General features: G+C 38.8%; 1 protein-coding gene across 2 annotated transcripts in view; it reads left to right on the top strand.

Moving 5' to 3' along the window:
- The window catches only part of LOC144294738 (uncharacterized), a 148,837-nt gene that overhangs the window by 90,632 nt on the left and 33,695 nt on the right, over window positions 1-24,510 (top strand). For both annotated transcript variants that reach the window (XM_077866643.1, XM_077866642.1), the window contains exon 5: window positions 18,691-18,856. In XM_077866643.1, the coding sequence (XP_077722769.1) occupies window positions 18,839-18,856 (18 nt within the window). In that variant the 5' untranslated portion in view covers window positions 18,691-18,838. The remainder of the gene's footprint in view (window positions 1-18,690; window positions 18,857-24,510) is intronic.

Genomic DNA, 24,510 nt, shown 5'->3' with positions numbered 1-24,510 from the left:
GATCTTGGGGTCTTGAATTCAAGCCCCATGTTGGGCATACAGCTTACTTTAAAAAAAACAAAAAAACAAAAAACTGTGTTTCCTGGAACTGAAAATTTGGGTCATGTACACACATATCTAAAGTGATGGTGAGTATTTTCAAAGTGTTCTCCAAATGTGTGCTAGTATTGTACTCCTACCAGTAGTGAGTTGAAATACTTAATTTTCCACCCCATTGCTAGGTAAGATGTATTTTAAAAACCTCTCTGATTTTCATTTTTATTTTATTTGTATTTCTTTGGTTTTATTTTCTAGGTTGACTTTTAAAAATATGTATTAGTCATGTATATTTCTTATGGTTTTTCTGTTTATATCTTTCCCCCCCACTTTTTCTATTGACTTAATTTGTCTTTCTAAATCGTATATAAGAGTTCTATAGGCATCATAGATATTATTGTGTGGGATATTTTGTGATGCAAAGATTTTTTCAGCTTTTCATGTATTAAGGAGGCAATGTAGTACACTTGTTAAGCAAAGAGGTTTTAGAGTCAAAGTTTGTTGATAACTCAGGTTTGTTGCTAACTCATTGAATAACCTTAGGGAAGTTATTTAACCACCACCCCCCACCAAACCTCAGTTTTCATAATTTTAAGTATAGATGACAATAACTTTCTCATAATGGGATAATTGTGGAAATTAAATATTGCATGTCTAAATATAAAACACCTAGCCATTTTGTCATTGAAAAGTGCTTATTGTTATTGGAGTTGTCTTATAACTTCTTATATGATTTCTTGAGAAAGTTATAATTCTTATGTTAAATCAGCCAATTTTCATGACCTCTCAGTCTCCTGGTGTCCTCCTGTAAGATAATAAAATAGTGCTCTTTGGTTTCTTCTAGTATTTACATAATTTTATGTTCTTTGAGATTATCAAGCCACATGGAATTTGTTTTTTATATGTTATAGAGATTTACCTTCATCATCTTTCAAATAGAGAGCCAAATACCAAAAGTCATTTTTGTAATCATCAGGCATTTCCTCGCAGACTTTAAATGTCACTGTTTTAATACTAAAATAATATTTGTACTCGCATGTGTTTCTGGACTCTCTTTTATGTTCCCATTGATCTATGTCCTCAATTTTACACTGGCTGTGTGCTATTTTAGCTTTGCGGTGTTTTTTCATATCTGCTGGTCAAGCCTCTTTTTATTATTGGTCTTTCTTACACCGGTTCATTCTTATTTATTTATTTATTTATTTATTTATTATATTTTTCTATTGGAGTTCAATTTGCCAACATATAGCATATCACCCAGTGCTCATCCCGTCAAGTGCCTCCTCAGTGCCCATCACCCACTCACCCCAACCCCCCGCCCACCTCCCTTTCCACCACCCCTTGTTCATTTTCCGGAGTTAGGAGTCTCTCATGTTCCATCATCCTCACTGATATTTCCCACTCATTTTTTCTCCTTTCCCCTTTATTCCCTTTCACTATTTTTTATATTCCCCAAATGAATGAGACCATATAATTAATGTTTGTCCTTCTCCAATTGACTTACTTCACTCAGCATAATACCCTCCAGGTCCCTCCATGTCGAAGCAAATGGTGAGTATTTGTCATTTCTAATGGCTGAGTAATATTCCATTGTATACATAGACCACATCTTCTTTATCCATTCATCTTTCAATCTTACACCGGGTTCTTGATTGTTACTGCAGATTAATGCTTTCACACAGAATGCAGAATCAAGTAGTCAAATCAACATCCTGTGGCATGATGCGATTCCTCTTCATTTTTCTTTTTAGTTTTTTTCTGATCTTTTAAACTCGTCATTGATTTTTTCTTTCTTCATTGATGTTTGGATTCAAAGAATATGTGTCCTCTGTAATTGCTCTGAGAAGGAAGAGATGGTTTTGATTTCAGTGTTTTCTTTTTTGTTGTTTCTATGCTGTGTTCATGTTATTTCCTTTCTGCCAATTATTTATCCAGAATGGGGAACAGGGCCACAATCCTAGGAGGCATTGTTCACAGAGTTGCAGTGCAGATCCTACAAATTTGTTGTACAGCAGGCCTAGGGATCAGTTGTATGGGAACTTCTATGGACTCAAGAATAGCATGTATTAATTCTCCTTGATTCTCCTCTCTGGTAACCTGGACACTATTTTAATTGTGGTGTTATATACTGAGCCAGAGAATCATTTGTGTCATGGTTTATCATCTCTGTGCAGCATTTCATTTACTGTTAGGGGACAGGAAGCCAGGACTGGAACAACCAGTGTACTGAGGCAAACTATTCAGAAAGGTGGTATCACGGCACTGTGGCAGATGGCCCAGCTCCCATGGTGGTTAGGTGTGGTCACATGACAAGTTCTTATCAAGGCAATGTGAGCTCAAGTCGTGGGTGTCACCACAAGGATGAAGTGATTAAGAGGCAGAGAAATCTTTTCTACTGTGATATAGTGAAAATATGTATTTTGTCTTGTATTCCTGCCCTGGAGCTCTTAAAACCCTTGGAAACTTTCATTTCATTTTATTTTTTTTAAATTTTATTTAGTTCTGATAGTCACACACACAGAGAGAGAGAGAGAGAGAGGCAGAGACATTAGGCAGAGGGAGAAGCAGGCTCCACGCAGGGAGCCCGATGTGGGATTCGATCCCGGGTCTCCAGGATCGCACCCTGGGCCAAAGGCAGGCGCTAAACCGCTGCGCTACCCAGGGATCCCCCTTGGAAACTTTCAAGTGATAAAAATGGTTTTGTATGCAGGGCTCCTGGATGACTCGGTTAAGCATCTGATTCTTGGTTTCAGTTCGGGTCATGGTCTCTCTCTCTAGGTCATGGGATGGAGCCCGACTGCAGGCTCTGTACTCGGCATGGAGTCTGCTTGAGATTCTCTTCCCCTTTTCCTCTGCCCACCTCCACTTGCACATTCTCTCCCTCTCTCTAAAATAAATAAAATCTTAAAAAAAAAAAAAAAGAATGTTGTTGTATGCTAGTGAGATCACACCTGGCTAAAGGGGTGGGAGGGTCTAGAAAGCTTCTGACTGGTGGCCAGAAAAACCAAGCCATGATTAAAGGTTGGGACCTGGGCAGCCTGGGTGGCTCAGCGGTTTAGCACAGCCTTTAGCCCAGGGCGTGACCCTGGAGATCCAGGATAAGGTCTCATATCGGGCTCCCTACAAGGAGCCTGCTTCTCCTTCTGCCTGTGTCTCTGCCTCTCTCTCTCTCTCTCTCTCTCTCAAATAAATAAAATATTTTTTTAAATTTTATTTATTTATGATAGTCACATAGAGAGAGAGAGAGAGAGAGAGGCAGAGACATAGGCAGAGGGAGAAGCAGGCTCCTTGCACCAGGAGCCCGACGTGGGATTCGATCCCGAGTCTCCAGGATCGCGCCCTGGGCCAAAGGCAGGCGCCAAACCGCTGCGCCACCCAGGGATCCCATAAAATACTTTAAAAAAATAAATAAAGGTTGGGACGTTCAGCCCCATCTCCTAACCTGGAGAGGAGAGAGAGGCTGGAGATTGAGTTAATCGCCAATAGTCAGTGATTTAATCAGTCATGCCTCTGTAATGAAACCTCATAAACACTCATAAATGATGAGTTCAGAGAGCTTCTGGTTTGGTGAATACATTGAGTTACTAGAAAGGTTCCATACCAAGCCATGGAAATTCTGCACTCACCTGTGTACTCCCTGCTTCACTTTGCCTCATGTATCTCTTCATTTTGGACGTTTCTGAGCTGTACCCTTTGTAATAATAAGCAAAGTGCTTTTCTGAGTTCTGTGAGTCATTCTGGTGAATTATCAAACCTGAAGAGGGGGTGTGGGAACCCCTGAATTTATAACCAGTCAGTCAGAAGTCAGGGTAGCAACCTGGGACTTCTGACTGGTATCTGACATGGGAGTGGTCTTATGGGACTGAGCCTCTAATCTGTGTGGTTTGTGTTAATTCTGCATAGTTAGTGTCAGAATTGAATTGAATTGAATTGAACTGTTGGACACCCAGTTGGTGTTGAAGTGATGTCAAAAAAAAAAAAAAAGGCAACACATCCACCCTTTATATTTCTGTCTTCTATATAAATACTGTGAGGCCCTAGAGAAAGGTGAAACCACAAGATAGAAGGAGCCTTTGATCCTGAATGACAGGTAGATGACAACAACCACCAACCAGGAATATTTACAATGGATAGCTATGTGAGGAAGAAATTACTTTTTATTGTATTAAACCATTCAAATTGGAAGTTGTTGTTGTTTTTTTAAGATTTTATTTATTCATGAGAGACACACGGGGTGGGGGGGGGGGGCAGAGACACAGGCAGAGGGAGAAGTAGGCTCCATGCAGGGAGCCCGATGTGGGACTCGATCCTGGGTCTCCAGGATCATGCCCTGGGCTGAAGGCAGGCACTACACTACTGAGCCACCCAGGGATCCCAGGAAGTTGGTTTGTTATAGGATATGCTTCCAAATAAAATGTAGAATAAATTAGCCACATGAATCTCCTGAGCCACAACCCCTGACCCCTTCCTTACCCGGTTTATTTTGGTGTCTTTGTTGATATTTGATTCAAAGAATACATTACCTCTTTAATTTCTCTGAGAATGTAGAAGATTTGATTTCAACATAGAATAACAAAAAAGGATACTGTTAGCAATATTCCAATTAATATTAATACTTACCACCAAATATAACAAGTTGTCAACCCTAAATCATGATTCCCCTCAGCAATTTTTACACCCCTTTTAAATAAGTAGGACACTGATGGTACAATGTGAAGCTCTTTTGGCTTATATTTAGGACCCTTACTACATAGATCATATTTTAGTGATTTAGTTTTAATTTGTTTGATTTTTAATAGTTATTCAGTTAACTTTACAGCTGATGTCAAACCAATCTGATGGCCAAATTAATCTCCTAGAACTTTTATATTTATATTTTATTCTTATTGTCCAGGCTTGACACCTGTCACTCTTCTCAGTGTACTGTTGCATAGCCACACTTTATTCTTCTCATTCTCCAAATATATGCTCCACTTTATTTGTCCTCACCTTACTCCTGCTATAGCTTAGTCTGGGACAATTTCCTCTGTTTTCACCACTATGAAAAGCTTAATTAATCCCTCTGTAGTAAGCTCCAATACCACTTTATCCATGAGATCATCACTGTATAAATTTTTCCTTTCTTGCAATTCTTCATAGCTTTCTTTGTATCATTTATTTTATATTGCATTATAATTATTTACATGTTTATATCCACCTCCAAATTATCAAGGAAATATATTTTACTCACTATTGTATTTTCTTCATGCCTGGTATGGAGCCTAGAAAAAAGGGGACATCATGAGATGATCACTGATTTAATGTCCCATGTTAATTAACTTAATAAATATCATTTAAGCACTTACTATATACCAGGCATCTGATACAAAGAATCTAATTTCAAAGTTGCTTTGTGAGTGAAGAGCTTCCATATTACCTGGCCCACAGTTTATTCTCAGTGTGAATATTGTGATTGAATGTGGTTATCAGAGGAGGCATTTGCAAATAGCCCTTCTTGGTAAATCAACATAAATTCTCCTACTTGGCCACTTCCTAACACAGATGGAAAATTTGAAACTCTCTTCTTTATGACCAGTCTAGTCGGAGCATATATATAGGCTCAGTAATTCATTCAAGAATAAATAAGTTGCTGTGCTTGGCTGTCAGAGTTCAAGTAGGGTGAGGAGGTGTTTGTGTGGAGAGGTAGTCTGGTACAGAGTATGCATTCTAGTGCAGCTTGTGGAGGGTGTTGACACAGAGGAGCTCCCTGATGGGATTCAGGGACCACGTGGAATGGGGAAGGCACCCACACAGGTGCCCTGGAGTGGGATGCTAGAATCAGAGCAAGTAGAGGAGAGTATTCACATAGGGAAGAGGATAGGCAGAGTGATGGGAGATTGGTTACATACCTTGGAGTTGGTAAAGTAGGAAATATAATAAAGATAATAGGAGTGAGATTTCTCACTATCACAGAAGAGAGTTACAGATATGGACAGAGATAAAACTAGGATGAACTGTAGTGTGTGAATTCATGGACGTCTCTAAATATAGGTAGATATAGAAATAAATGTATATATAAATATATGTGAATGCTCTGTTGACTATGAGGCCTGGAGGCCTTACCTCAATAGGAGTGAGCACATGGTACCCAGATCTTGACTTCTAAATGTCATTTTCCAATAAAAGAAACCAGTGCTTCCTGGAGAAATGGCTGATCCTAAGGCTGGGCAGAGGGATGAGCCCAGAACATCTTTTCATACCAGAAAGCAAGGAAGTGCTCAAAGAATGATGAGACATGTCCAAAAGACACACGAGCCATCTTGAAGGCCATCACATCTGAGCATCAAAATATATTGTGGGAATAAAGGATTATAACCCATTGAGTAAAATAGGAACCAATAGTCTGTTCTGATAGAAATAAGAACATTTGATGAATAATGGGATAATTACATAGTTTTAAAAAACTTCTTCACAAATCACTTCCTAATTTCAAAGGAAAAAAATGTAATTTACAGTAAAGAAGTGTGGCATAAACTACCTCATAAAAGTGAACATGATCAATAATGGGACAAACTGAAATCTTATGTTACCTGATGGGATGCAATGACAAGAGCACAGCATTATTATCTGATAAATTAATCTGATTCTGATCATGAGGAGGTATCAGACACACCAAAAAAGAGAGACATGATGCAAAATAATTGGCCCATAATCTTCAGAAGTCATAAATGCAACACATAATTCCTAACAGTTAAATGCAATATTTAATTCTAGATTGGATCTTCTTGCTATAAAGGACATTATTGGGACAACTCGAAAAATCTAATGGGGGTGTAAGACTGAGATAGTATTAATGTATCACAATGGTTTCTTGATTTTGATGTTTATGTTATGATCATTGAAACAATATCCTTGTTTGTAGGAAATACAAGTCAACAATCCACTCTCAAAGTTTTTTTGTACTGTACACACTACTTTTCTGGAAGTGCGAGATTGTTTAAAAATAGAAAACTACATGCCAAAGAAAGAATAAAATGGTTTGTGGGATATTCTATCACCTTAAAATCAGAACTTCCATTTCCAGTCCCAAATAGGTTTTCCCTGAAGTGCATGCTCACCTTCACAGCCTGGAGCAGCTTCTTTTCTCAGATGGCTCACCATGGCACTGATCACACTAGCCACTCCTGTCTCCTCTTCACTACTGTTCAGTGAACTCTTTCTGGACTTAGAGTGTACTTATTTTTAGAGCCCATATTTTAACCATTAGAAGAAAGGTGTAAACACTTTAGGTGCATTTCAGCATATCCATGTTAATCAGAACTTGAGATCAAGTTCTCAGAGTCCTTAGTTGATATGATATTAAATTTGTATTTTTTGTTCCATTGCATCATTATATTTGATTCTCGTGAAAACTTTTTTATTATGCAAACCAAATGACATTGCATTATGTATTTTCTCATATGCAGCCTATAAAAGTTTACATAGAAAATACATTTTATCTTATTTTAATAATTAAAACTTTTAAAAATTATCAATAATTTCTTTAAAGTTTGCAAATATATTTAGCTTAGAGAAGTGACAGATAAATATTGCAATGTATTGATATAAACATAGTATACTCTAAGTGTAGGAAACCAAATTATCTGTCAGGGAAAACACAATATGTTTATTGCCATCTGCCTAGATAAGTAAAAAAAAAAAAAATGTATAAATCAACTAACTGAAGGAAAATTGAAATACCAAAGATACTCCCTTATGTGTCAGGGAAAGGAATATGATTGCTCAGCTATTTAGGTATTTCCTTTTGAATGGAGGGGCTTTGTAACAACTTGAAATAAATGCACTATTATGAACACTGTGGTTTAGTATAGGGGTTAAAAGTATACATCAGTGGACCATAAAATAGGAAACTCCTTTGGCTACTTTGTCACTATGGTGGTCTAGTATGTGCCAGCCTGCTTACACCATGACAGTCCACTGACATTAACCCAATATGTTTGCCTACCTGTCCCAGGAGGGCACTACATATGTCTTATCAGCTCAAAGTATGTCAGTGTGTGTGTACCATGCCGGCTCATGACCCACTGTGACAGCCCTATATATTAATCTGCATGTGCCATGACAACCAAGGATATATGACAGCACTGAATAGGTCAGTTTGTATATACCTGGAGAGCCATTTTACGCTATGCAGGACCAGTGTCAGTCTCATTCACCATAACACTCCCATATTCGCTGAAACAGCACAGAGTATGTCAGGATGTATGTATCATGACAGCCAATATAATCTGGGACAGCACAGGATCTATGAGCTGGCATGCACTGTGACAATATTCTGCATATACCTTGGCAGCTCAGTATATATACCATGACAGCCTTACATGAACCACATTAGCCATCTTACACAAAGAGGGGTGGCATTTCATGTCTGTCTACATGTACTATGATTGCCTGGGGTAGATATCGTAACATGCTAGCAGACCAGTATGGGTCAGTCTGCCGGTACTCTAACAGTCTGTGTACACTGTGACAGCACACATCTTATCAGCCTGCATGCTCCATCACAGCCACTGCCTGTCCTAACAGCCCAGCACCAGCCATTCTGCAGATATAATGACAAATACAGACTGTGATCACCCAGTGTGTGGCAGTCTACATGGACCAGGATAGTCAGTACATAATGTGATGGCTCATAATGTGTCCAGACTTTTGCTCTGACAATGCAGCTTGGTGTGTTGTCCCTGTGTATGTGTGCTGTATATGCTTAATTTACCTACACTGGTTCTACTTGTACTTCTTTCCATTGCATTGGCTTCTATTTCAGATTACTTGCTTTCTGTTTCCACTTCCTGCAAGTGTTTGTGTCTATTTGCTTTCCTCATTCCAGAGGGCCACAACAGCCTATTGGCTAGCTATCACTTGATGTTTTTTTGAACTAGGAGCACTTGGGTGGCTCATTTGGTTAAGTATCTGACTCTTGGTTTTGGCTCAGGCTGTGATCTCAGGGTTGTGGGATTGAGCCCCACATGGAGTCCTTCACCAGGCTTCGTGCTCAGTGTGGAGTCTGCTTGAGAGATTCTCTCTCCCCCTTTCCCACTGCCCCTCCTTCTACTCATGCTCCCTCTCTCACTCTCTCAAAAATAAATATTTTTATTTATTTATTCATGAGAGACACAGAGAGAGAGAGGCAGAGACATAGGCAGAGGGAGAAGCAGGATCCATGTAGGAAGCCTGGCGCGGGACTTGATCCTGGGACTGTGGGACCATTCCCTGAGCCAAAGACAGATGCTCAACCACTGAGTCACCCAGAGGTCCTTTTTTTTTTTTTTTTAATGTCCTTCCTTCTAATCATAGACTTCTCTGTGGAAATCCGCTTGTGTGATTTATTTATTTATTTTTATTATTTTTTAAAGATTTTATTTATTTATCACAAGGAGAGAGAGACACAGGTGGAGGGAGAATCAGACTCCGTGCAGGGAACCTAATGTGGGAATAGATGTCTGGACCCGGGATCACGCCCTGAGCCAAAGGCAGATGCTCAACTTACTGAGCCACCCAGGCACCCCTCAAATTTTAGTTTAATCTCCTTTCCTCTCCTTTGATTGTCTACAACTACAACCTCACACTCTCTTCATCTCTTTTCTCTCTCTGTCTCTCTGCTTCTCACTCTCTCTCTCACACACATATACACAATGGCACTTACATCACATTTTTAAAAACCCTCAAAGTTTCCCATTGCTAAAGAAACAAATTAGCATCACTGCCATGACCTCCCATGCTTTTCTTCAACTTTTCATTCCAATCTATTTTTGTATTATGCTTTGCCCCATTTCATGAATGAAGCTCTGCACTTTCCCACCATTGGACCTTGATTTGCTGTGTGCCCTCTTGGTATGATGTACATCTCTGAATATTTTGTAAGTTTGAGACCTTTCACTCTTTCTGTCCAGTTTTCCCCTTTCATTGACTCAAAAAGCTGAATATTTGATGGGGGAATAGTATTTCATTAAAAGGATAGAGTTCACATTAAGCATTTGTTTTTAATTGTGAGGGATTTTAGTGGGATATTAGACCAGCACAATTTCTTCTAACAAGTGGCACCCCATCTCAAGTTCCAGTTTCAAAAAGATGATTCTACCTAAATATATCTGTTGACCAATCATTATTCTGTGAGATATGCATGATTTATTAGGATGATTTTCATTAACTTGTAATTAGAGGAAACTGGGTAGTCACATCAACTCCAAATCATTGGAACCAGTTTTTTACAACCTCCCTACCTTTTGGAAGAAAAAATTTTTTGGAAGAAATTATTATTATTCATAATTATTGTGTGTAACAGACATTTTGTTTAGGTAATGAAAAAAAATTGCCTATTGTAACCAAAGACCTATATTTTAATTGTTGGGACTATGTTAGTAATTTTTAGTGTTCTATTCAGTATACTAATAAATTTTCGTTTCAGTTTCACCAGCTAATAGTTCTTTGAATATGAACCAGATAATATATATAAGCCTCAGTTACTTCATTTGTAACATAAGAAAGTTTTTTTAACACCTACCTCATAACATTGTGAGGGGCAAATGAGATCATTTATTCGTTCAACAAATATTTATTGAATACCTGCTACATGCCAATAACTAACTGTTCTTAGTGCTCAGAATATATTGATGAGCAAAACAGGGGAAAAATTATTTACCCTCAAGAAATTTGCATTTCTAGTAAATAGTAATGGTTACAGTATATTAGAAGTACTATAGAGACACAGCGTGGGTCAAGAGAGACTGAGTTCTGGGGTGGGGATGGGGGAAGTTATCACTGAGAAAGTGACATTTCAGCAGTCTTGAAAAATGCCCTGGAATAAATGAAGCAAACATCTTGGGGAAAGAGTGCTCTAGTATATGGGGAGCAGCCAGGACAATAGCCCTACAGTTCAAAGAACCTTAAGCATATTCAAGGAATGGCAAGGAGACCAATGCAGCTGGAGCAGAGTGGGTAGGGGGAGAAGGAAGGAGATGAGACCAGAAAGGTAACAGAGACCCAGATCACATGGAGTATCGTTGGTTATTGTAAGAATCATGTGTTTACTCTGAATGAGACCAAAGACCATTGGAGATGTTTGAACAGAGGGATGACGTGAGCTTATTTACATTTTGAAAAATTTTCACTAGCCCCTGTGCTGAGAATGACAGAAGGGTAAGAATGAAAACAGGGACACCAGGATTAAGGAGTGTACTTGTGATGAGCACTGAGTAATGTATAGAATTGTTGAATCACTATATGTACGCCTGAAACTAATATAACACTGAGTATATTAACTGTACTGGAATTAAAACCAGAATGAAATTTTAAAAAGAAGAAAATAAGAAGTCCAAATCCAGGTGAGAGATGATTATAAACAGAGAAAAGTGGTCAGAGTCTAGATATATTTTGAACAGAGTTCAAAGGATTTACTGATGAATATATGTGAAATATGAGAAAAATAGAATAAATGGATAGCTGCAAAGTTTTCGGCTTAAGCAATGGAAAGGATGCCATTAGCTGGAATTTTTTAGAGTGCAGGTGAAACAGGATAGGGCTGGGTAAGAACAGCTCAAATTTGGACATGATAAATTTGAGGTGGTGATTTGACATTCAAGTATAGATGGGTTTTTTGTTTGTTTGTTTTAAGATTTTATTTATTTATTCGTGAGAGAGGCAGAGACATAGGCAGAGGGAGAAGCAGACTCCCTGCTGGGAGCCCCATGCAGAACTCCATCCCAGTACCCCAGGATCACAACCTGAACTGAAGGCAGATGCTCAAATTGAGCCACCTGGATGCCCCAGGAGTTGTCATTTCGTACATGATACTTAAAGCTATGAGACAAAGAGGGAGTATGAATAGAGAAAGGAAGTCTAGGGATCCCTCCATGGCTCAGCTGTTAAGCGTCTGCCTTCAGCTCAGGGCGTGATCCTGGAGTCTCCGGATCGAGTCCCACATCGGGTTCCCTGCATGGAGCCTGCTTCTCCCTCCGCCTATGTCTCTACCTCTCTCTGTGTCTCTCATGTATAAATGAATTAAATCTTAAAGAGAGAGAGAGAGAGAGAGAGAGAAAGGAAGTCTATGGACTGAGCCTTGAGATCCTCCAGCTTTAAGAAATCAGGAGTGGGGAAGAACCAACACAGGTTAGGAATGAGGATGTGAAGGAGTGGTCAGTAGGGATGAAGAGTAACCAGGAGATAAGTAGTACTGAATGCAAAGTGTCTACTACTGCTTATTAGTCAGGTAACATGAGGATGTGGAATGAAATATTGAGTCAATGGAATTTAAATATGGAATTAAACATTGGATTTTTGGATCTGGCAAAAATGGGGTCATTGTCGATCTTGAAAAAAGTAGTTTTAGTGAAGTAGTAGAAGCAAAGTCTGAGTGAGTATAAGAGAAAATGGAAAGAGAACCATATTAGTGAGTATATACAGCTCCTTAATTTTTTTTTTTCTGTAAGGGGAATAGAAAAACAAAATAGTAGCTGGAAACAGAAGTAAAGTTAAGAGAGTTCTCTTTCTTTATTTTTCTTTTCTTTCTTTCTTCTTTCTTTTGTGGGACAAATAATAATATGTTCACAGGTTGATAAGAAAGTTCTAGAAGAGAGGGAAATTGTTTTTTCAGGAGCAAGAAGGAAAAATTACAAGAATGATATCCTTGAGTGACAAGAAAAGGTGAGATCTCACACATCTAGTGGTGTTTCTGAGTCCTGCTCATGCAAGCTCCAAAGACCAGATTATGAACATCTCTTTCAGCTCCAAGTTCAATGACATCAGATAGGCCATCTTGGGACTCTTTACACCACAGAAATCAGTAGAGACTACAAATCTGGGCTCTTTTACCCCAGGAGAATAGGATATTAACATCTGTGAGCATACCACTGAGTCTGTCAGTGGAGGGGCTTTAGATAAGCAAGCACACAAAGTGTTCATCATTAGGAGAGAAAGGAGAGAAAGAATAAAGGTGCAGATTCTGGTGAATGGAGATATGTATGCACCATACTTGTCCCCAATGACTATCACACAGTAGTGATTAATTATTAATTTTTATCACCTCATTCAATCATAGCACATTGCCTCCAGCTACAACAAGGCTTGCAGACTATGTAGTATAACATTATGTCTTTAAAAGGAGGAAGATAAAATATTCAGTCTCTATGGACTAAGACTTTAAGCTCATTGATTCTTTAATTCATTCATTCAATAAACATTTATTGAGTGTCTATTAGGTGCTCCAAATTATGTCTTAGATTCAATTAAGTAAATCCAGTAAATATTTGATAAGAAATGATACTAGACAAAGTATTTTAGTGGGTACAGTAAAGGACCAAAGATGAATTCTGGTTAAAAAATATTTAATTTGTACATGAGTTCTAAAACATATAAGCATGTTGTGTGGTATAAGTATATAAAATAAATAAAAAATCAAAATAGCAGAACTAAATTTATTATATATAATTTGGGGAATTTTAGGCATAGGATAAGTGTCACTTATAAGTATGCATTTTATTTTTCAGTAATTCACTGATAATCTAATTCTATCCAATTTGGGAATAGGAGCCACTAAAGGAATCTTGAAACTAGAAGAAAGCTTAATACCAATTGTTTTCTAATTCTTATCCTATTGGACTTTTCTTTAGCATATTTCCTTTTTTGGAAATATTTTATTCTGTTTTTGAAATTCTCCCCTCTTGGCTTCTTTAATCACATCATATTTTGGTTCTTCTATATCATTGACCTCTATTTTGAAAGAACAAAAGGTTATCTTCCTCTGCTCTCCTTCCCGTATTATTTTTATATTTCAGTCTCCCTCAAGATATCTAATAGACACCTTAAACTCAACACAGCCACCTCCTGGAAACTAAGGAATTGCCTGAGTTCCACCATTCTCTCCCTACTGCATCTGCTCAGACATCCAGTTCTATCAGTTCTTCTTTTTAAATATTCACTGTCCCTGCCAATTCCTTAGTTCAGTGATTACTATTTTTATCTCAGTCATTGCTAACAGTCTCTTTAAAAAAATATTTTGTTTATTCATGAGAGACACAGAGAGAGAGAGGCAGAGACATAGGCAGAAGGAGAAGCTGGCTCCCTATGGGGAGCCTGATATGGGACTTGATCCCAGGACCCTGGGATCATGACCTGAGCTGAAGGCAGATGCTCAGCCACTGAGCCACCCAGGTGCCCCTTGCTAGAGTCTCCTATTTTGTTTCCTTATGTCTAGTTTTTTTCCCTTTTCATCCGAACTGTTTTTCTGAAGATTTGTTTTTTTATATGAGAGAATGAGAGAAAGAGAGAGAGAGAGAGAGAGAGAGAGAGAGAGAGCTCACTAGCAAGAGGAAGGGCAGAGGGAGACGGAGAGAATCTCAAGCAGACTCTCCGCTGAGTGCGGAATCCGATGCAAGACTTGATCTCACAACCCTGAGATCATGACCTGAGCCAAAATCGAGAGTCAGACGTTTAATTGACTGAGCCACCAGGTGCCCCATCAGAACTATTTTTCTGAGATACTCATAGGATCAGATTAAATTCCTTCTAAAAATCTGCAACTATCTATCCTAAGGATATTGTGTAATATTTAATAGAAACACAAATGCATGTATGAAGATGTAAATCACAGTATTATATGAGTGAAAATATGGAAATGACATAAATTTTCAACAATAAGGGAATGGGTAAGTTGACTATAATGTATAATTCAAATGGACTATCCAGCCTTCAATAGTAATAATTTTACAGACAACCAGAGCAGACTGAGTCTAAGGGATGCTTATTGGAGCTAGTGCAAATTTATGTTCTTATTTTTTTCTACAGCCCACACAGATTTCTGACTTAATCCTCCCAAAAAATTGCTTCGTGCTCATGGATATCACATACAATTTCAATAGATCTCAGAAACTCTGCAAATCTTTTTTTTAAGGTTTTCTTTATTTTTTCATGAGAGACACAGAGAGAGGCAGAGACATAAGCAGAGAAGCAGGCTCCCTGCAAGGAGCCCAGTGAGGGACTGGATCCCAGGAGGACCTGGGGATCATGATGTGAGCCGAAGGCAGAGCTCAACCACTGAATTGACGTGTCCCAACTCTGCAATATTATTCCCCAAAAAACTATAAGCAGTTTCATAAAGGTGATCACCAACACTTCTGTGCCTGTGCTCTTGCTTTCTTCATCCCTGATTTTTGTCTCTTGAGCCCCGACCCCAAATTTAATATCCAATTCTAGTCCCATAGGCTTTTAACAAATTAAGACAGACAGTCTTCCATCACTCACTCAAGGCAACTGATGAGAAATGGTCACTGTGCTACCCCTGCAAAAGGGAATGCAGCATGCTTATATGAGGATGAGAAATTACAGACAGGAAACTGCTCTTGTCACATTGACAATGATGAAGTTTGAAATCATGACAGAGTATTCATAAGAATTGTGAGAAAAGGCATTCCTTGACCCAGTCTCCTTCCTAAAACTGATTTAAGGTGGTTGGGGTGGAGGGAGAGCAAGAAATGTCCATAAGAAATGCTCAGACTTTCTCCTGCATAAGCCACCTACAGTTTGTAGGGAGCCTTGAAAGAGAGGTTTTTCTTGCTGTTTGTTTATCTAAAAATGAATAATAAGTGGGTGGTCTCCATCCAAGTAGAAGGAGTCCCTTTTAATGGAATACAGAGGATTCTGGGACCCCAAGTGTCATGTAGTTAACATCCTATATCATATATATTTCTTTTATCTCCTTTATCACCTGTGTATCCTGTGTTCAGGATGTACTGAATGCTGATAAAAGTGAACATTTCTCTCTGGCAAGGTAAAGAAGTGGGAGCCTTCCTATAGCTCAGCGTTTATCTTGCTGGTTTTACATCTATAAAGAAACCTCTCCCTTTTGTGGGTTGAGGAAAGACTTCATTTCTTCATGGCTATGGCCCTTAATCCCATACGGGGGAAGGAATATGTGTTCTATTCACCACTGCTTCCCCAGAGTCCAGTGCAGCATCTAGTAAGGAGGTGTTCAATAGATATTTGTTGAATGAGTGAAGGTCTGATTGCCTCTTTGCCACATAGCCTCTGTCCTATTCCTAGAATGCCATTTCATGTGTGAAAGTTTCTACCTCTGCACAGAGACAAGTATATTCGTCCCTTAGTATAGTAATCCCCAGGTAGTGTTATTAAATTTAGCCATCTGATTTTCCATACTGCTAGAGTACCAATCACCTCTTCAGTCTGCTATGATCAAGCTTGTTCTCATCTAGTTATCAGACATCTCCTTGTGGCCAAATCAAACTATTTTATCAGACCTTTCTGCTGCATATTACCCTAATTCTTTTTGAAATCTTCGTGTACCTTAACTACATCGGTGAATTTCATTTTCAAAAATATATGTCTCTAGTCCTGATCTTGGTCTTCAGTCCCAGATATTCAATTAATTGTCAGAGAGGAAGCTCAAATTCGGTGTGGGAAAAATTTGGTTTATAATCATCCTCTCAGAAAAGCTTCTTTTCCTGTATTTATCATCATAGTTAATAAACTGGATTGATCAAATTATGTTTGTTCCTCTTTTCATCAATTGATTTTAAAGTCCTGTAACCTATTTCAAGTTTTCTACTGCTTTCCTTACCTTAAATAGACATTTTGAAACTTTTTGTTTTTTTCTAGTGGTGTTAAGAATTAAACAGAAATTATGTTTTTGTCCTCTCAGTGATATAATAACAATAGCAGCGATGATGATGATAGGTGATGTTTATTAGGCACTTACTATACGCTGAATACTTTTCTAAGCCCTTTATATGTACTAATTTTAATACGTGTGAAATACTTTTCCAAGCTTAATATGAATACTAATTTATTTATTCTTCACAACACCCCTATGAAGCAGATGCTATTATCAAGCTCATTATACTGAGGAAGAAACCAAGGCACAAGAGGTCAAATAATTTGCTCTTGATTATAATAGCTAGAAAGTGATAGAAGTAGTGGTTAAACTTGAGGATCTGTATTCTTGAATTTATTCTTACATTGTTATTCATTTTTGCTTACATTATGTCCTTTCTATTTCAAGAAATCTTTGTTAACAATTCTCACATACCTCAGGACCATAGTACCAACTGTTATTTAGATTGAATTACCACTAGTTTCATTGATTGCTACTGTTTCTTGTATATTAAATTTTCACCATCTTGAGATCTTTATGCTAATGCAATTTTCATTTGGCTAGAGTACTTTTATGAATATCTTTTTTTTCAGAGAGGAAATATGGATGTAATACTTTCTAAGTACTTGCATGTCTAAAAATTCTTTGCCATCACAAATGAACAAAATTCGGTCGGATATGGTAATGCAGAATTACCCTCTCTTTTTTAAAAAATGCACAGATATTTCTCCATTGATACTGTATATCCAGTATTACATATGAAGATACTGGTGCCAACCTGATTAAAATTTTTTTTTAGGTAACTGCTCTTTTCTGTGTGGGAGCTTTTAGGACTTTATCTTTTGATTCTAAAATGTCACTGGATATGTCTAAGTATACATAGATATTTTTTCAGTAATCTTGGCCAGTATTTGGTTTTTCAACTCAGAGAAATTTTCTTCCAGGTTAGTTTTTATTGGCATTTCTTCTCCATCAGCTCTTTTCTCTATTTTCAGTTCTCTCATTGTTCAGATTAGAGCACCTGAATTTGTCCTCTATGAGTTTTCTCATAATTTCTTTTGATCCTCTTGCTCTGCATTCTGGGAGAATGTGTGTTTCAGTAATTAAACTACATTCAAGAATGTAGCATACATTCTTCTGTTCATTGCCTCTGTTGAATGTTTTATTTTGGCAAATATAATTTTTATATTGAAAAACACTTTTTTATTGTCAAATTGCTCTTTAGTATGGCAGCCTGCTGAGTTTTATCAATCCAATATCCTATTAACAGAGCATAGGGTTTAGGGGTGCCTGTGTGGCTCAGTCAGTTATGCATCCAACTCTTGATTTCAGCTCAGATAATGATCTCAGGGTCATGAGAGGAGCCCCAAGCCAGGCTGCATGCTCAGCTAGGAGTCTGCTTGAGATTCTCCCCCACTCAGCCCTTCCCCTTGCTCACTCACACTTGCTTGCTCTCCCTCTCGCTCTCAAATAAGTAAATAAAATAATCTTTAAAAAGAGCAGAAAAGGGTTTAGAATTCTTTAAAGTCTTCTCCTATTTTCTACATTAACTCTTTTTTTATGAAAGAAATGCTGATTTCTTTGCTCTGATTACTCTGTTTAATACTCAGTTTTGAAGTACTAGTTTTATTTTCTCCATGATTTTGTTCTGCCTTGAAGAGCTACAAAGTTTCCCTCACCTTCAAATTCTATGTAATTCTGATATCTGTATACCTAGAGAAGCAGCAATTGGGTTTATTTCCTAGAAGATCATAGATGAGAAGTGGGAAGGCCCTCTTATACAAGGTAATAGATCCATAGATCTTCACCTCAGGTGAGTCTTTTCTAAGAGGTAAATGACTATAAGACCCCCTCAGATTATTTTTGTGACTATGGGAATTCTTTCCAATTGCCATGTTATATTTTTCTGGAGGCTATATAGGTTGGAGGTGCAGAACTATGACTGCCAAGCAGACCCTCAATCTAGGCATCATCTATGGGTAGTTTGGGCTCATTTTGGCTTTATCTATTTACAGGAAAGTAAAATATCTACAGTCAGGCAGCATGGACCTCAGTTAGCCAAGAGAGCTGCCACCCAGCCAGCCACCAGTTTCATGCAGTGACTAATTACAGCCAGTGGACATGTGATTATCTTTTAAAGTCATTTTCCTTGGAACGCGTTTTATGAACCTAACATTGCAGGTATGTTGGTTTGGTCCACTTCTGTTTTCCAGTGATAATAATTTTTCTGTGCTCTACCTTCATCATTTGTTGGGTTGTCTCAATAGCAAGTTGAATTTAGAATCCTATCTTCTCAGAGTCCTAAATATCTTTTATGCCTTATTTTTCCTAACTTTAATTTTGAAGTGATGGTGGTACACATTTTTATCTCTAGGAATTGTCTCCATTTATCTCCACCCCTCCAATTGTATGAACATTCAGGTAAAACTTACCAACCTGTCCTCACCCGTATAGTTCTCCTTGGACGACATGGTCAGATGAGAAGTGCTATGGACACACAACTCACTTCAGCAAAATAGTCTCCAGAAGTGGGAAAGGATGGTCCAAATGAATCACCAGAAGCAAGACATGGTAGTATGAGGAGCATGAAAAATTTTGGAAATTGCAGAAGGTCTGGAGTGTCTGCAGTGGAATGTGGCAAAAGATAAGGCAACAGAGCTGGGCAAGAGCCAGATCCTGGGATTTCTTTTAATGGCATGACAAAGAATTTGAACATTATCCAGAAGGCAATCAGAAGTTGAAAGCTTTTAAGGAAGGGAGCAAAAACATTAGATGTGTGTTTTAAGCATATCGTCCTATTAGCAGTGTGGAAAATGAATTGGAGGAAGAGAGAATGGCATGAGGAACCCCATTAGGAAGCTCTCAGAGAGGTTTAGGTGAGAATTTATGAGGCTTCTACTAGAGCTATAGGCAATGAGAAGAATAGTGGAGATATTCAAAAGCTACTTAGCAAGTAGAATAAACAGACTTAGTGTTTGATTACACTTGGAATGAGAAGAAGCCAGAGCCTAGGATGGCTTGATGATGGGTATGTCTGGTGATATATTTCTTGAGGCAGGGAATGTATATTTACAGAAAAAGAGGGCATATTGTGTATAATTTGTCTAAGATGTTTGTATGTAAATGTCCCAAGTATATCTAATATGTATACCACACATTACACATGTAACAAAATTGCTCATTAAGGATACATGCGCTAAATTTGTAGATATGCACATCGATAGCATATGGTTGATATGTAAAGAAAGAATATAATAGTGAATACAATTTCTGGGTTTTTAGTATGATCTAGATCCTATATTGGTGTTTTGAAGATAGACAGAGGAGTCTAGAATCTCAAAGATTAGAGCCAGAAGTAAACAGAATATGAAGAGAATGTGAGGTCAAAAACATGGAGGAGGGAAAGAAGGGAGTCTCAAAGTGTAAAATAAGCTCATATTCTAGAGATGTCAAATGAGTTGGGGAATAAAAAGTGTCCTTTGGAAATACAAATAAAAACCACAATGAGATACCACCTCACACCAGTGAGAATGGGGAAAATTAACAAGGCAGGAAACGACAAATGTTGGAGAGGATGCGGAGAAAGGGGAACCCTCTGGCACTGTTGGTGGGAATGTGAACTGGTGCAGCCACTCTGGAAAACTGTGTGGAGGTTCCTCAAAGAGGTAAAAATAGATCTGCCCTACGACCCAGCAATTGCACTGCTGGGGATTTACCTCAAAGATACAGATGCAATGAAACGCCGGGACACCTGCACCCCGATGTTTCTAGCAGCAATGTCCACAATAGCCAAACTGTGGAAGGAGCTTCGGTGTCCATCGAAAGATGAATGGATAAAGAAGATGTGGTGTATGTATACAATGGAATATTACTCAGCCATTAGAAACGACAAATACCCACCATTTGCTTTGACGTGGATGGAACTGGAGGGTATTATGCTGAGTGAAATAAGTCAATCGGAGAAGGACAAACATTATATGGTCTCATTCATTTGGGGAATATAAAAAATAGTGAGAGGGAATAAAGGGGAAAGGAGAAAAAATAAGTGGGAAATATCAGAAAGGGAGACAGAACATGAAAGGCTCCTAACTCTAGGAAACGAACTAGGGGTGGTGGAAGGGGAGGTGGGCAGGGGGTGGGGGTGACTGGGTGGCGGGCACTGAGGTGGGAACTTGACGGGATGAGCACTGGGTGTTATTCTGTATGTCGACAAATTGAACACCAATAAAAAATAAATTTATTTAAAAAAAAGTGTCCTTTGATTTTGGTAATTAGGAAGTCATTAAAACTCTAATTAAGTTGGAAGTATAGACAAAGGATATGGAAGAGTTCCGGTTTCTTTCTTTAGAATTGCATTTGACTTTGATTATTCACCTTTTGAACAGGTTTTAGAGGAAGTACTTGAAATTAGAAGGAAGCCTCTGGGAAGAAAATTGTGGTGGTGGCTTGTTATTGGAGGGTGAATAGAGCCCACTTCCTAAAGTGGGAGAGAAGGAATAAAAAAAATCATGCTCTCAACACATTGAGGGAAATGAACAACATCACCTCAATGTTTTGAGAGGCCTACCATACTTCTGCGTAAGAAGGGATGGGCAAGGCTGGGATACCTGAACGGGCTTGAGGAGAGTGACTTGGAGGAAGGAAAGGTAAATGTGCTGCATGTGAGGCCCGTCTTCTAGATTCATCTTCAAGGAGTGAGTTTCTCATTCTTCCAGTTGTCAAGAAAGTTGACTGCTGTTTGTTTGCTCATGGCTGAGTCCTTCCACAGAAATTGTCCTTTTTCAAGGTTATGCTTCTTCCCCAGGAGCAACCTGCATTCAATGACTTGTTGATGCAGGGATATCAGAACCTAGACCCCTTGCCTCAATTCAGGATATCTGTGAAGAGCCATCTCGGTTTCAGAGCTACCATGAGATTGGCTGAAATCTCAGTGCAAGCACTTTAACCTCTCTTAGTAGAATCCAGTTTGTCCTACTCATTTACAGGTATTGTTCTCAAGGACAGTCTTCAGTGAACCTCTTGCATCAAATCTTGGTTGCAATGATTGTTTCTAGGGAACCCAACCTAACGGAGATACTATATATGTTATAATCTGCTTAATGTCTCCCAGATTTGGATCCAATTAACAGGAACAGATTTTTGATTTTGCTATTTAGTGGACTGATCAAAAGATTACAAAATGAGAAGTTAATGTGATTCTAAAACAGTAGTTCTCATCTGGGAGCAGAAGATATCTCCCTTCCCCAAATTCTGACACACCCCATAACACCTCCTTGAGAAAACACAATTTTAATACTGTGGAACTATCTGTACTTTGGGATGGACCTGTTGAGGAAGGTGTGACACTGCAAATGGAAAGTCTATCTGTGACACAGGTAGTCCCTAGAGGAGAGAGGGAAGAGTAGAGAAGAGCGGTCTTGTTTAAGGAGATACTTTACTATATTTATATTCTAGATGAAAGAAACCACTGGAGAGAGAAAGAGCAGTTGTGAATCAGGGGAAAGAAGAAATAATTGATGGAAGGGCACTTTGCAGGTGCCTGGGCAGCTCAGTTGGTTAAGCAGCTGCCATCAGCTCAGGTCATGACCTAGGGTCCTGGAATTGAGCCCTGCATTGGGCTCCCTGCTCAACGGGCAGCCTGCTTCTCCCTCTCCACTGCTTGTGCTCTTTAGCTGTCTCTCTATCCCAAATAAATAAATAAATAAAATCATAAAAAAAATTTTTCAAGTAAAAAAAAAGAGCACTTTGCTTGAAAAGACCCTATCCCACCCAAACCCACTAAATTATTCTCCAGTAGTCTCATGCCCACACTCGGAAAGCAAGAACTCTTTTTTTTTTTTTTTTTTTTTTTTTTTTAGATTATTTATGATAGTCACACAGAGAGAGAGAGAGAGAGAGGCAGAGACACAGGCAGAGGGAGAAGCAGGCTCCATGCACCGGGAGCCCGACGTGGGATTCGATCCCGGGTCTCCAGGATCGCGCCCTGGGCCAAAGGCAGGCGCCAAACCGCTGCGCCACCCAGGGATCCAAAGAACTCTTATCTTGCATCTTTAGAATTGGAGTTTCCATCTCCAAATCCCCAATCCCTTCAGACTGAAGATTGGTGATATTTGACAGAGACTTCCAGGGCTTTATCAACTCATTTCTTTCTTTTTTTTTTTTTTCTCAACTCATTTCTAAATGACTTGGTCATCCTGACTCTCAGCTGCTGAGGGTCATCACGAGACCAGCAAGTTTCAGTGTCTTTGGGAGATCTTATAATGACTGTGCTTCCTGCTTACAGCTCTCCTGATGGTCTAGGAAGTTTTGCAGTGGTCACCCTTCCCCTTGAACCAAAACCCAAAGGCTAATAAGTCCCTTCACATCTCACAGCTGAGATAAGCTATAATTATGATGAAACAAAACTGGGAGTCCAAGTGAATGTTCCAACCACTGCAGGAACTGTGTGCCCAGGAGTGGTCATGCGATAAGGCTTCGCTGCAATTAGAAATCTCTCCTGGATGTTGACACTTCCCTCTGAGTTTAAGTGGGAAAATAAATTGGATGAGAGGAAGGGGCAGGACATGCAAGAGGAGGTAGAAAATTTTAAAAGATGTCTGACAAATCACAGCTAAAAGGTTGAATTTGTTTAGTTTTGTTTTTTGGGTGTTTTAATTCGGTTGCTTGGTTTTGGGGTTTTGTTTTGTTTTTAACTGCTTTGGGGGATGAAAGCAAATTTCCCTGGTAAGAAATGATTGCTTTCCACGGCCAGTTTGGGGGCTATTAACCTGATATGACCTGAGTGCAGTACTCCCCACAGGTCATAGAGATGACTCTATATAAGAACTGATCATAGGGAAAATGATTGAGGCTATTATTAACGCATTACTCAATTACTTATTAATTACTTTAAAATGGATAGAAATGAGGCAATTAGGAGTTCACAATTCTAATTGATATTTGAAATCACAGAGAGTGAATTGATGAGCACCAGCTGCTCTGACATTTTGCCTGGTGATCAGCTACAGGGGAAGAGGCTATAGAGTGATACTCTACAGTCTCTCTTTTCACAGCACGGCCACACTGAGGGAGGGCAGATGGTTCTCCTGGGAGAATAAAAAAGCACTTGTACTTCCATTTGACTAGACAGCCATGAAGTCAGGATCTGGCTATGGCATGCAGTCCTCATAGAAAGTAGGAGGAAATCTGTGTGCATTGGTCTTTCCTACTGTGGACACTGGAACTAAATATGAACCCAGGAAATGAGGGATGATTACGAGTATGACTGAGTTCAAAATTAAACTTTGGGGATGAATGGGTTATTAGCTAGCCAGACACAGTATAAACCATTACTAAATCCCACAGAATCCTCCAGCTTGTTGAGAGTAGGCGGGCTAACCATTCATGACACCTTCCCTTCCTTATTCAGGTCCTCAGAAGGTCCTTGATGTCTTTTGGTCATGTGTCCACTAATTTTGTGAAAAGAAGTCAAGATGCTCAAGGAAGCATCCCATGAATTTTCTAGAGTTTTCTTTCTCCAAGGACATATTTTTATGATATTAAATATGTCCTAATATTGTTCTGTATATCTTTCTGTTCTCCTCATAGGCATCTTTAATCACATCCTTTGAAACAGGAGGAACTTGGGACGCCTGAGTGGCTCAGAGTCTGCCTTTGGCTCAGGGCGTGATCCTAGAGACCTGGGGTCGAGTCCCACATCAGGCTCCCTTCATGGACCTGCTTCTCTCTCTGCCTATGTCTCTGCTCTCTCTCTCTGTGTCTCTCATGAGTAAATAAATAAAAATCTTTTTAAAAAACAGACAACAATTTTCATCATGTCACAGCTGTGGAGAGTT

This window comes from Canis aureus, chromosome 23, assembly GCF_053574225.1.
Source record: "Canis aureus isolate CA01 chromosome 23, VMU_Caureus_v.1.0, whole genome shotgun sequence".
Classification (NCBI taxonomy): Eukaryota; Metazoa; Chordata; class Mammalia; order Carnivora; family Canidae; genus Canis; species Canis aureus.
The sequence above is the reverse complement of the archived record's forward strand: the minus strand, read 5'-3'. Positions and strand labels throughout refer to the sequence as shown.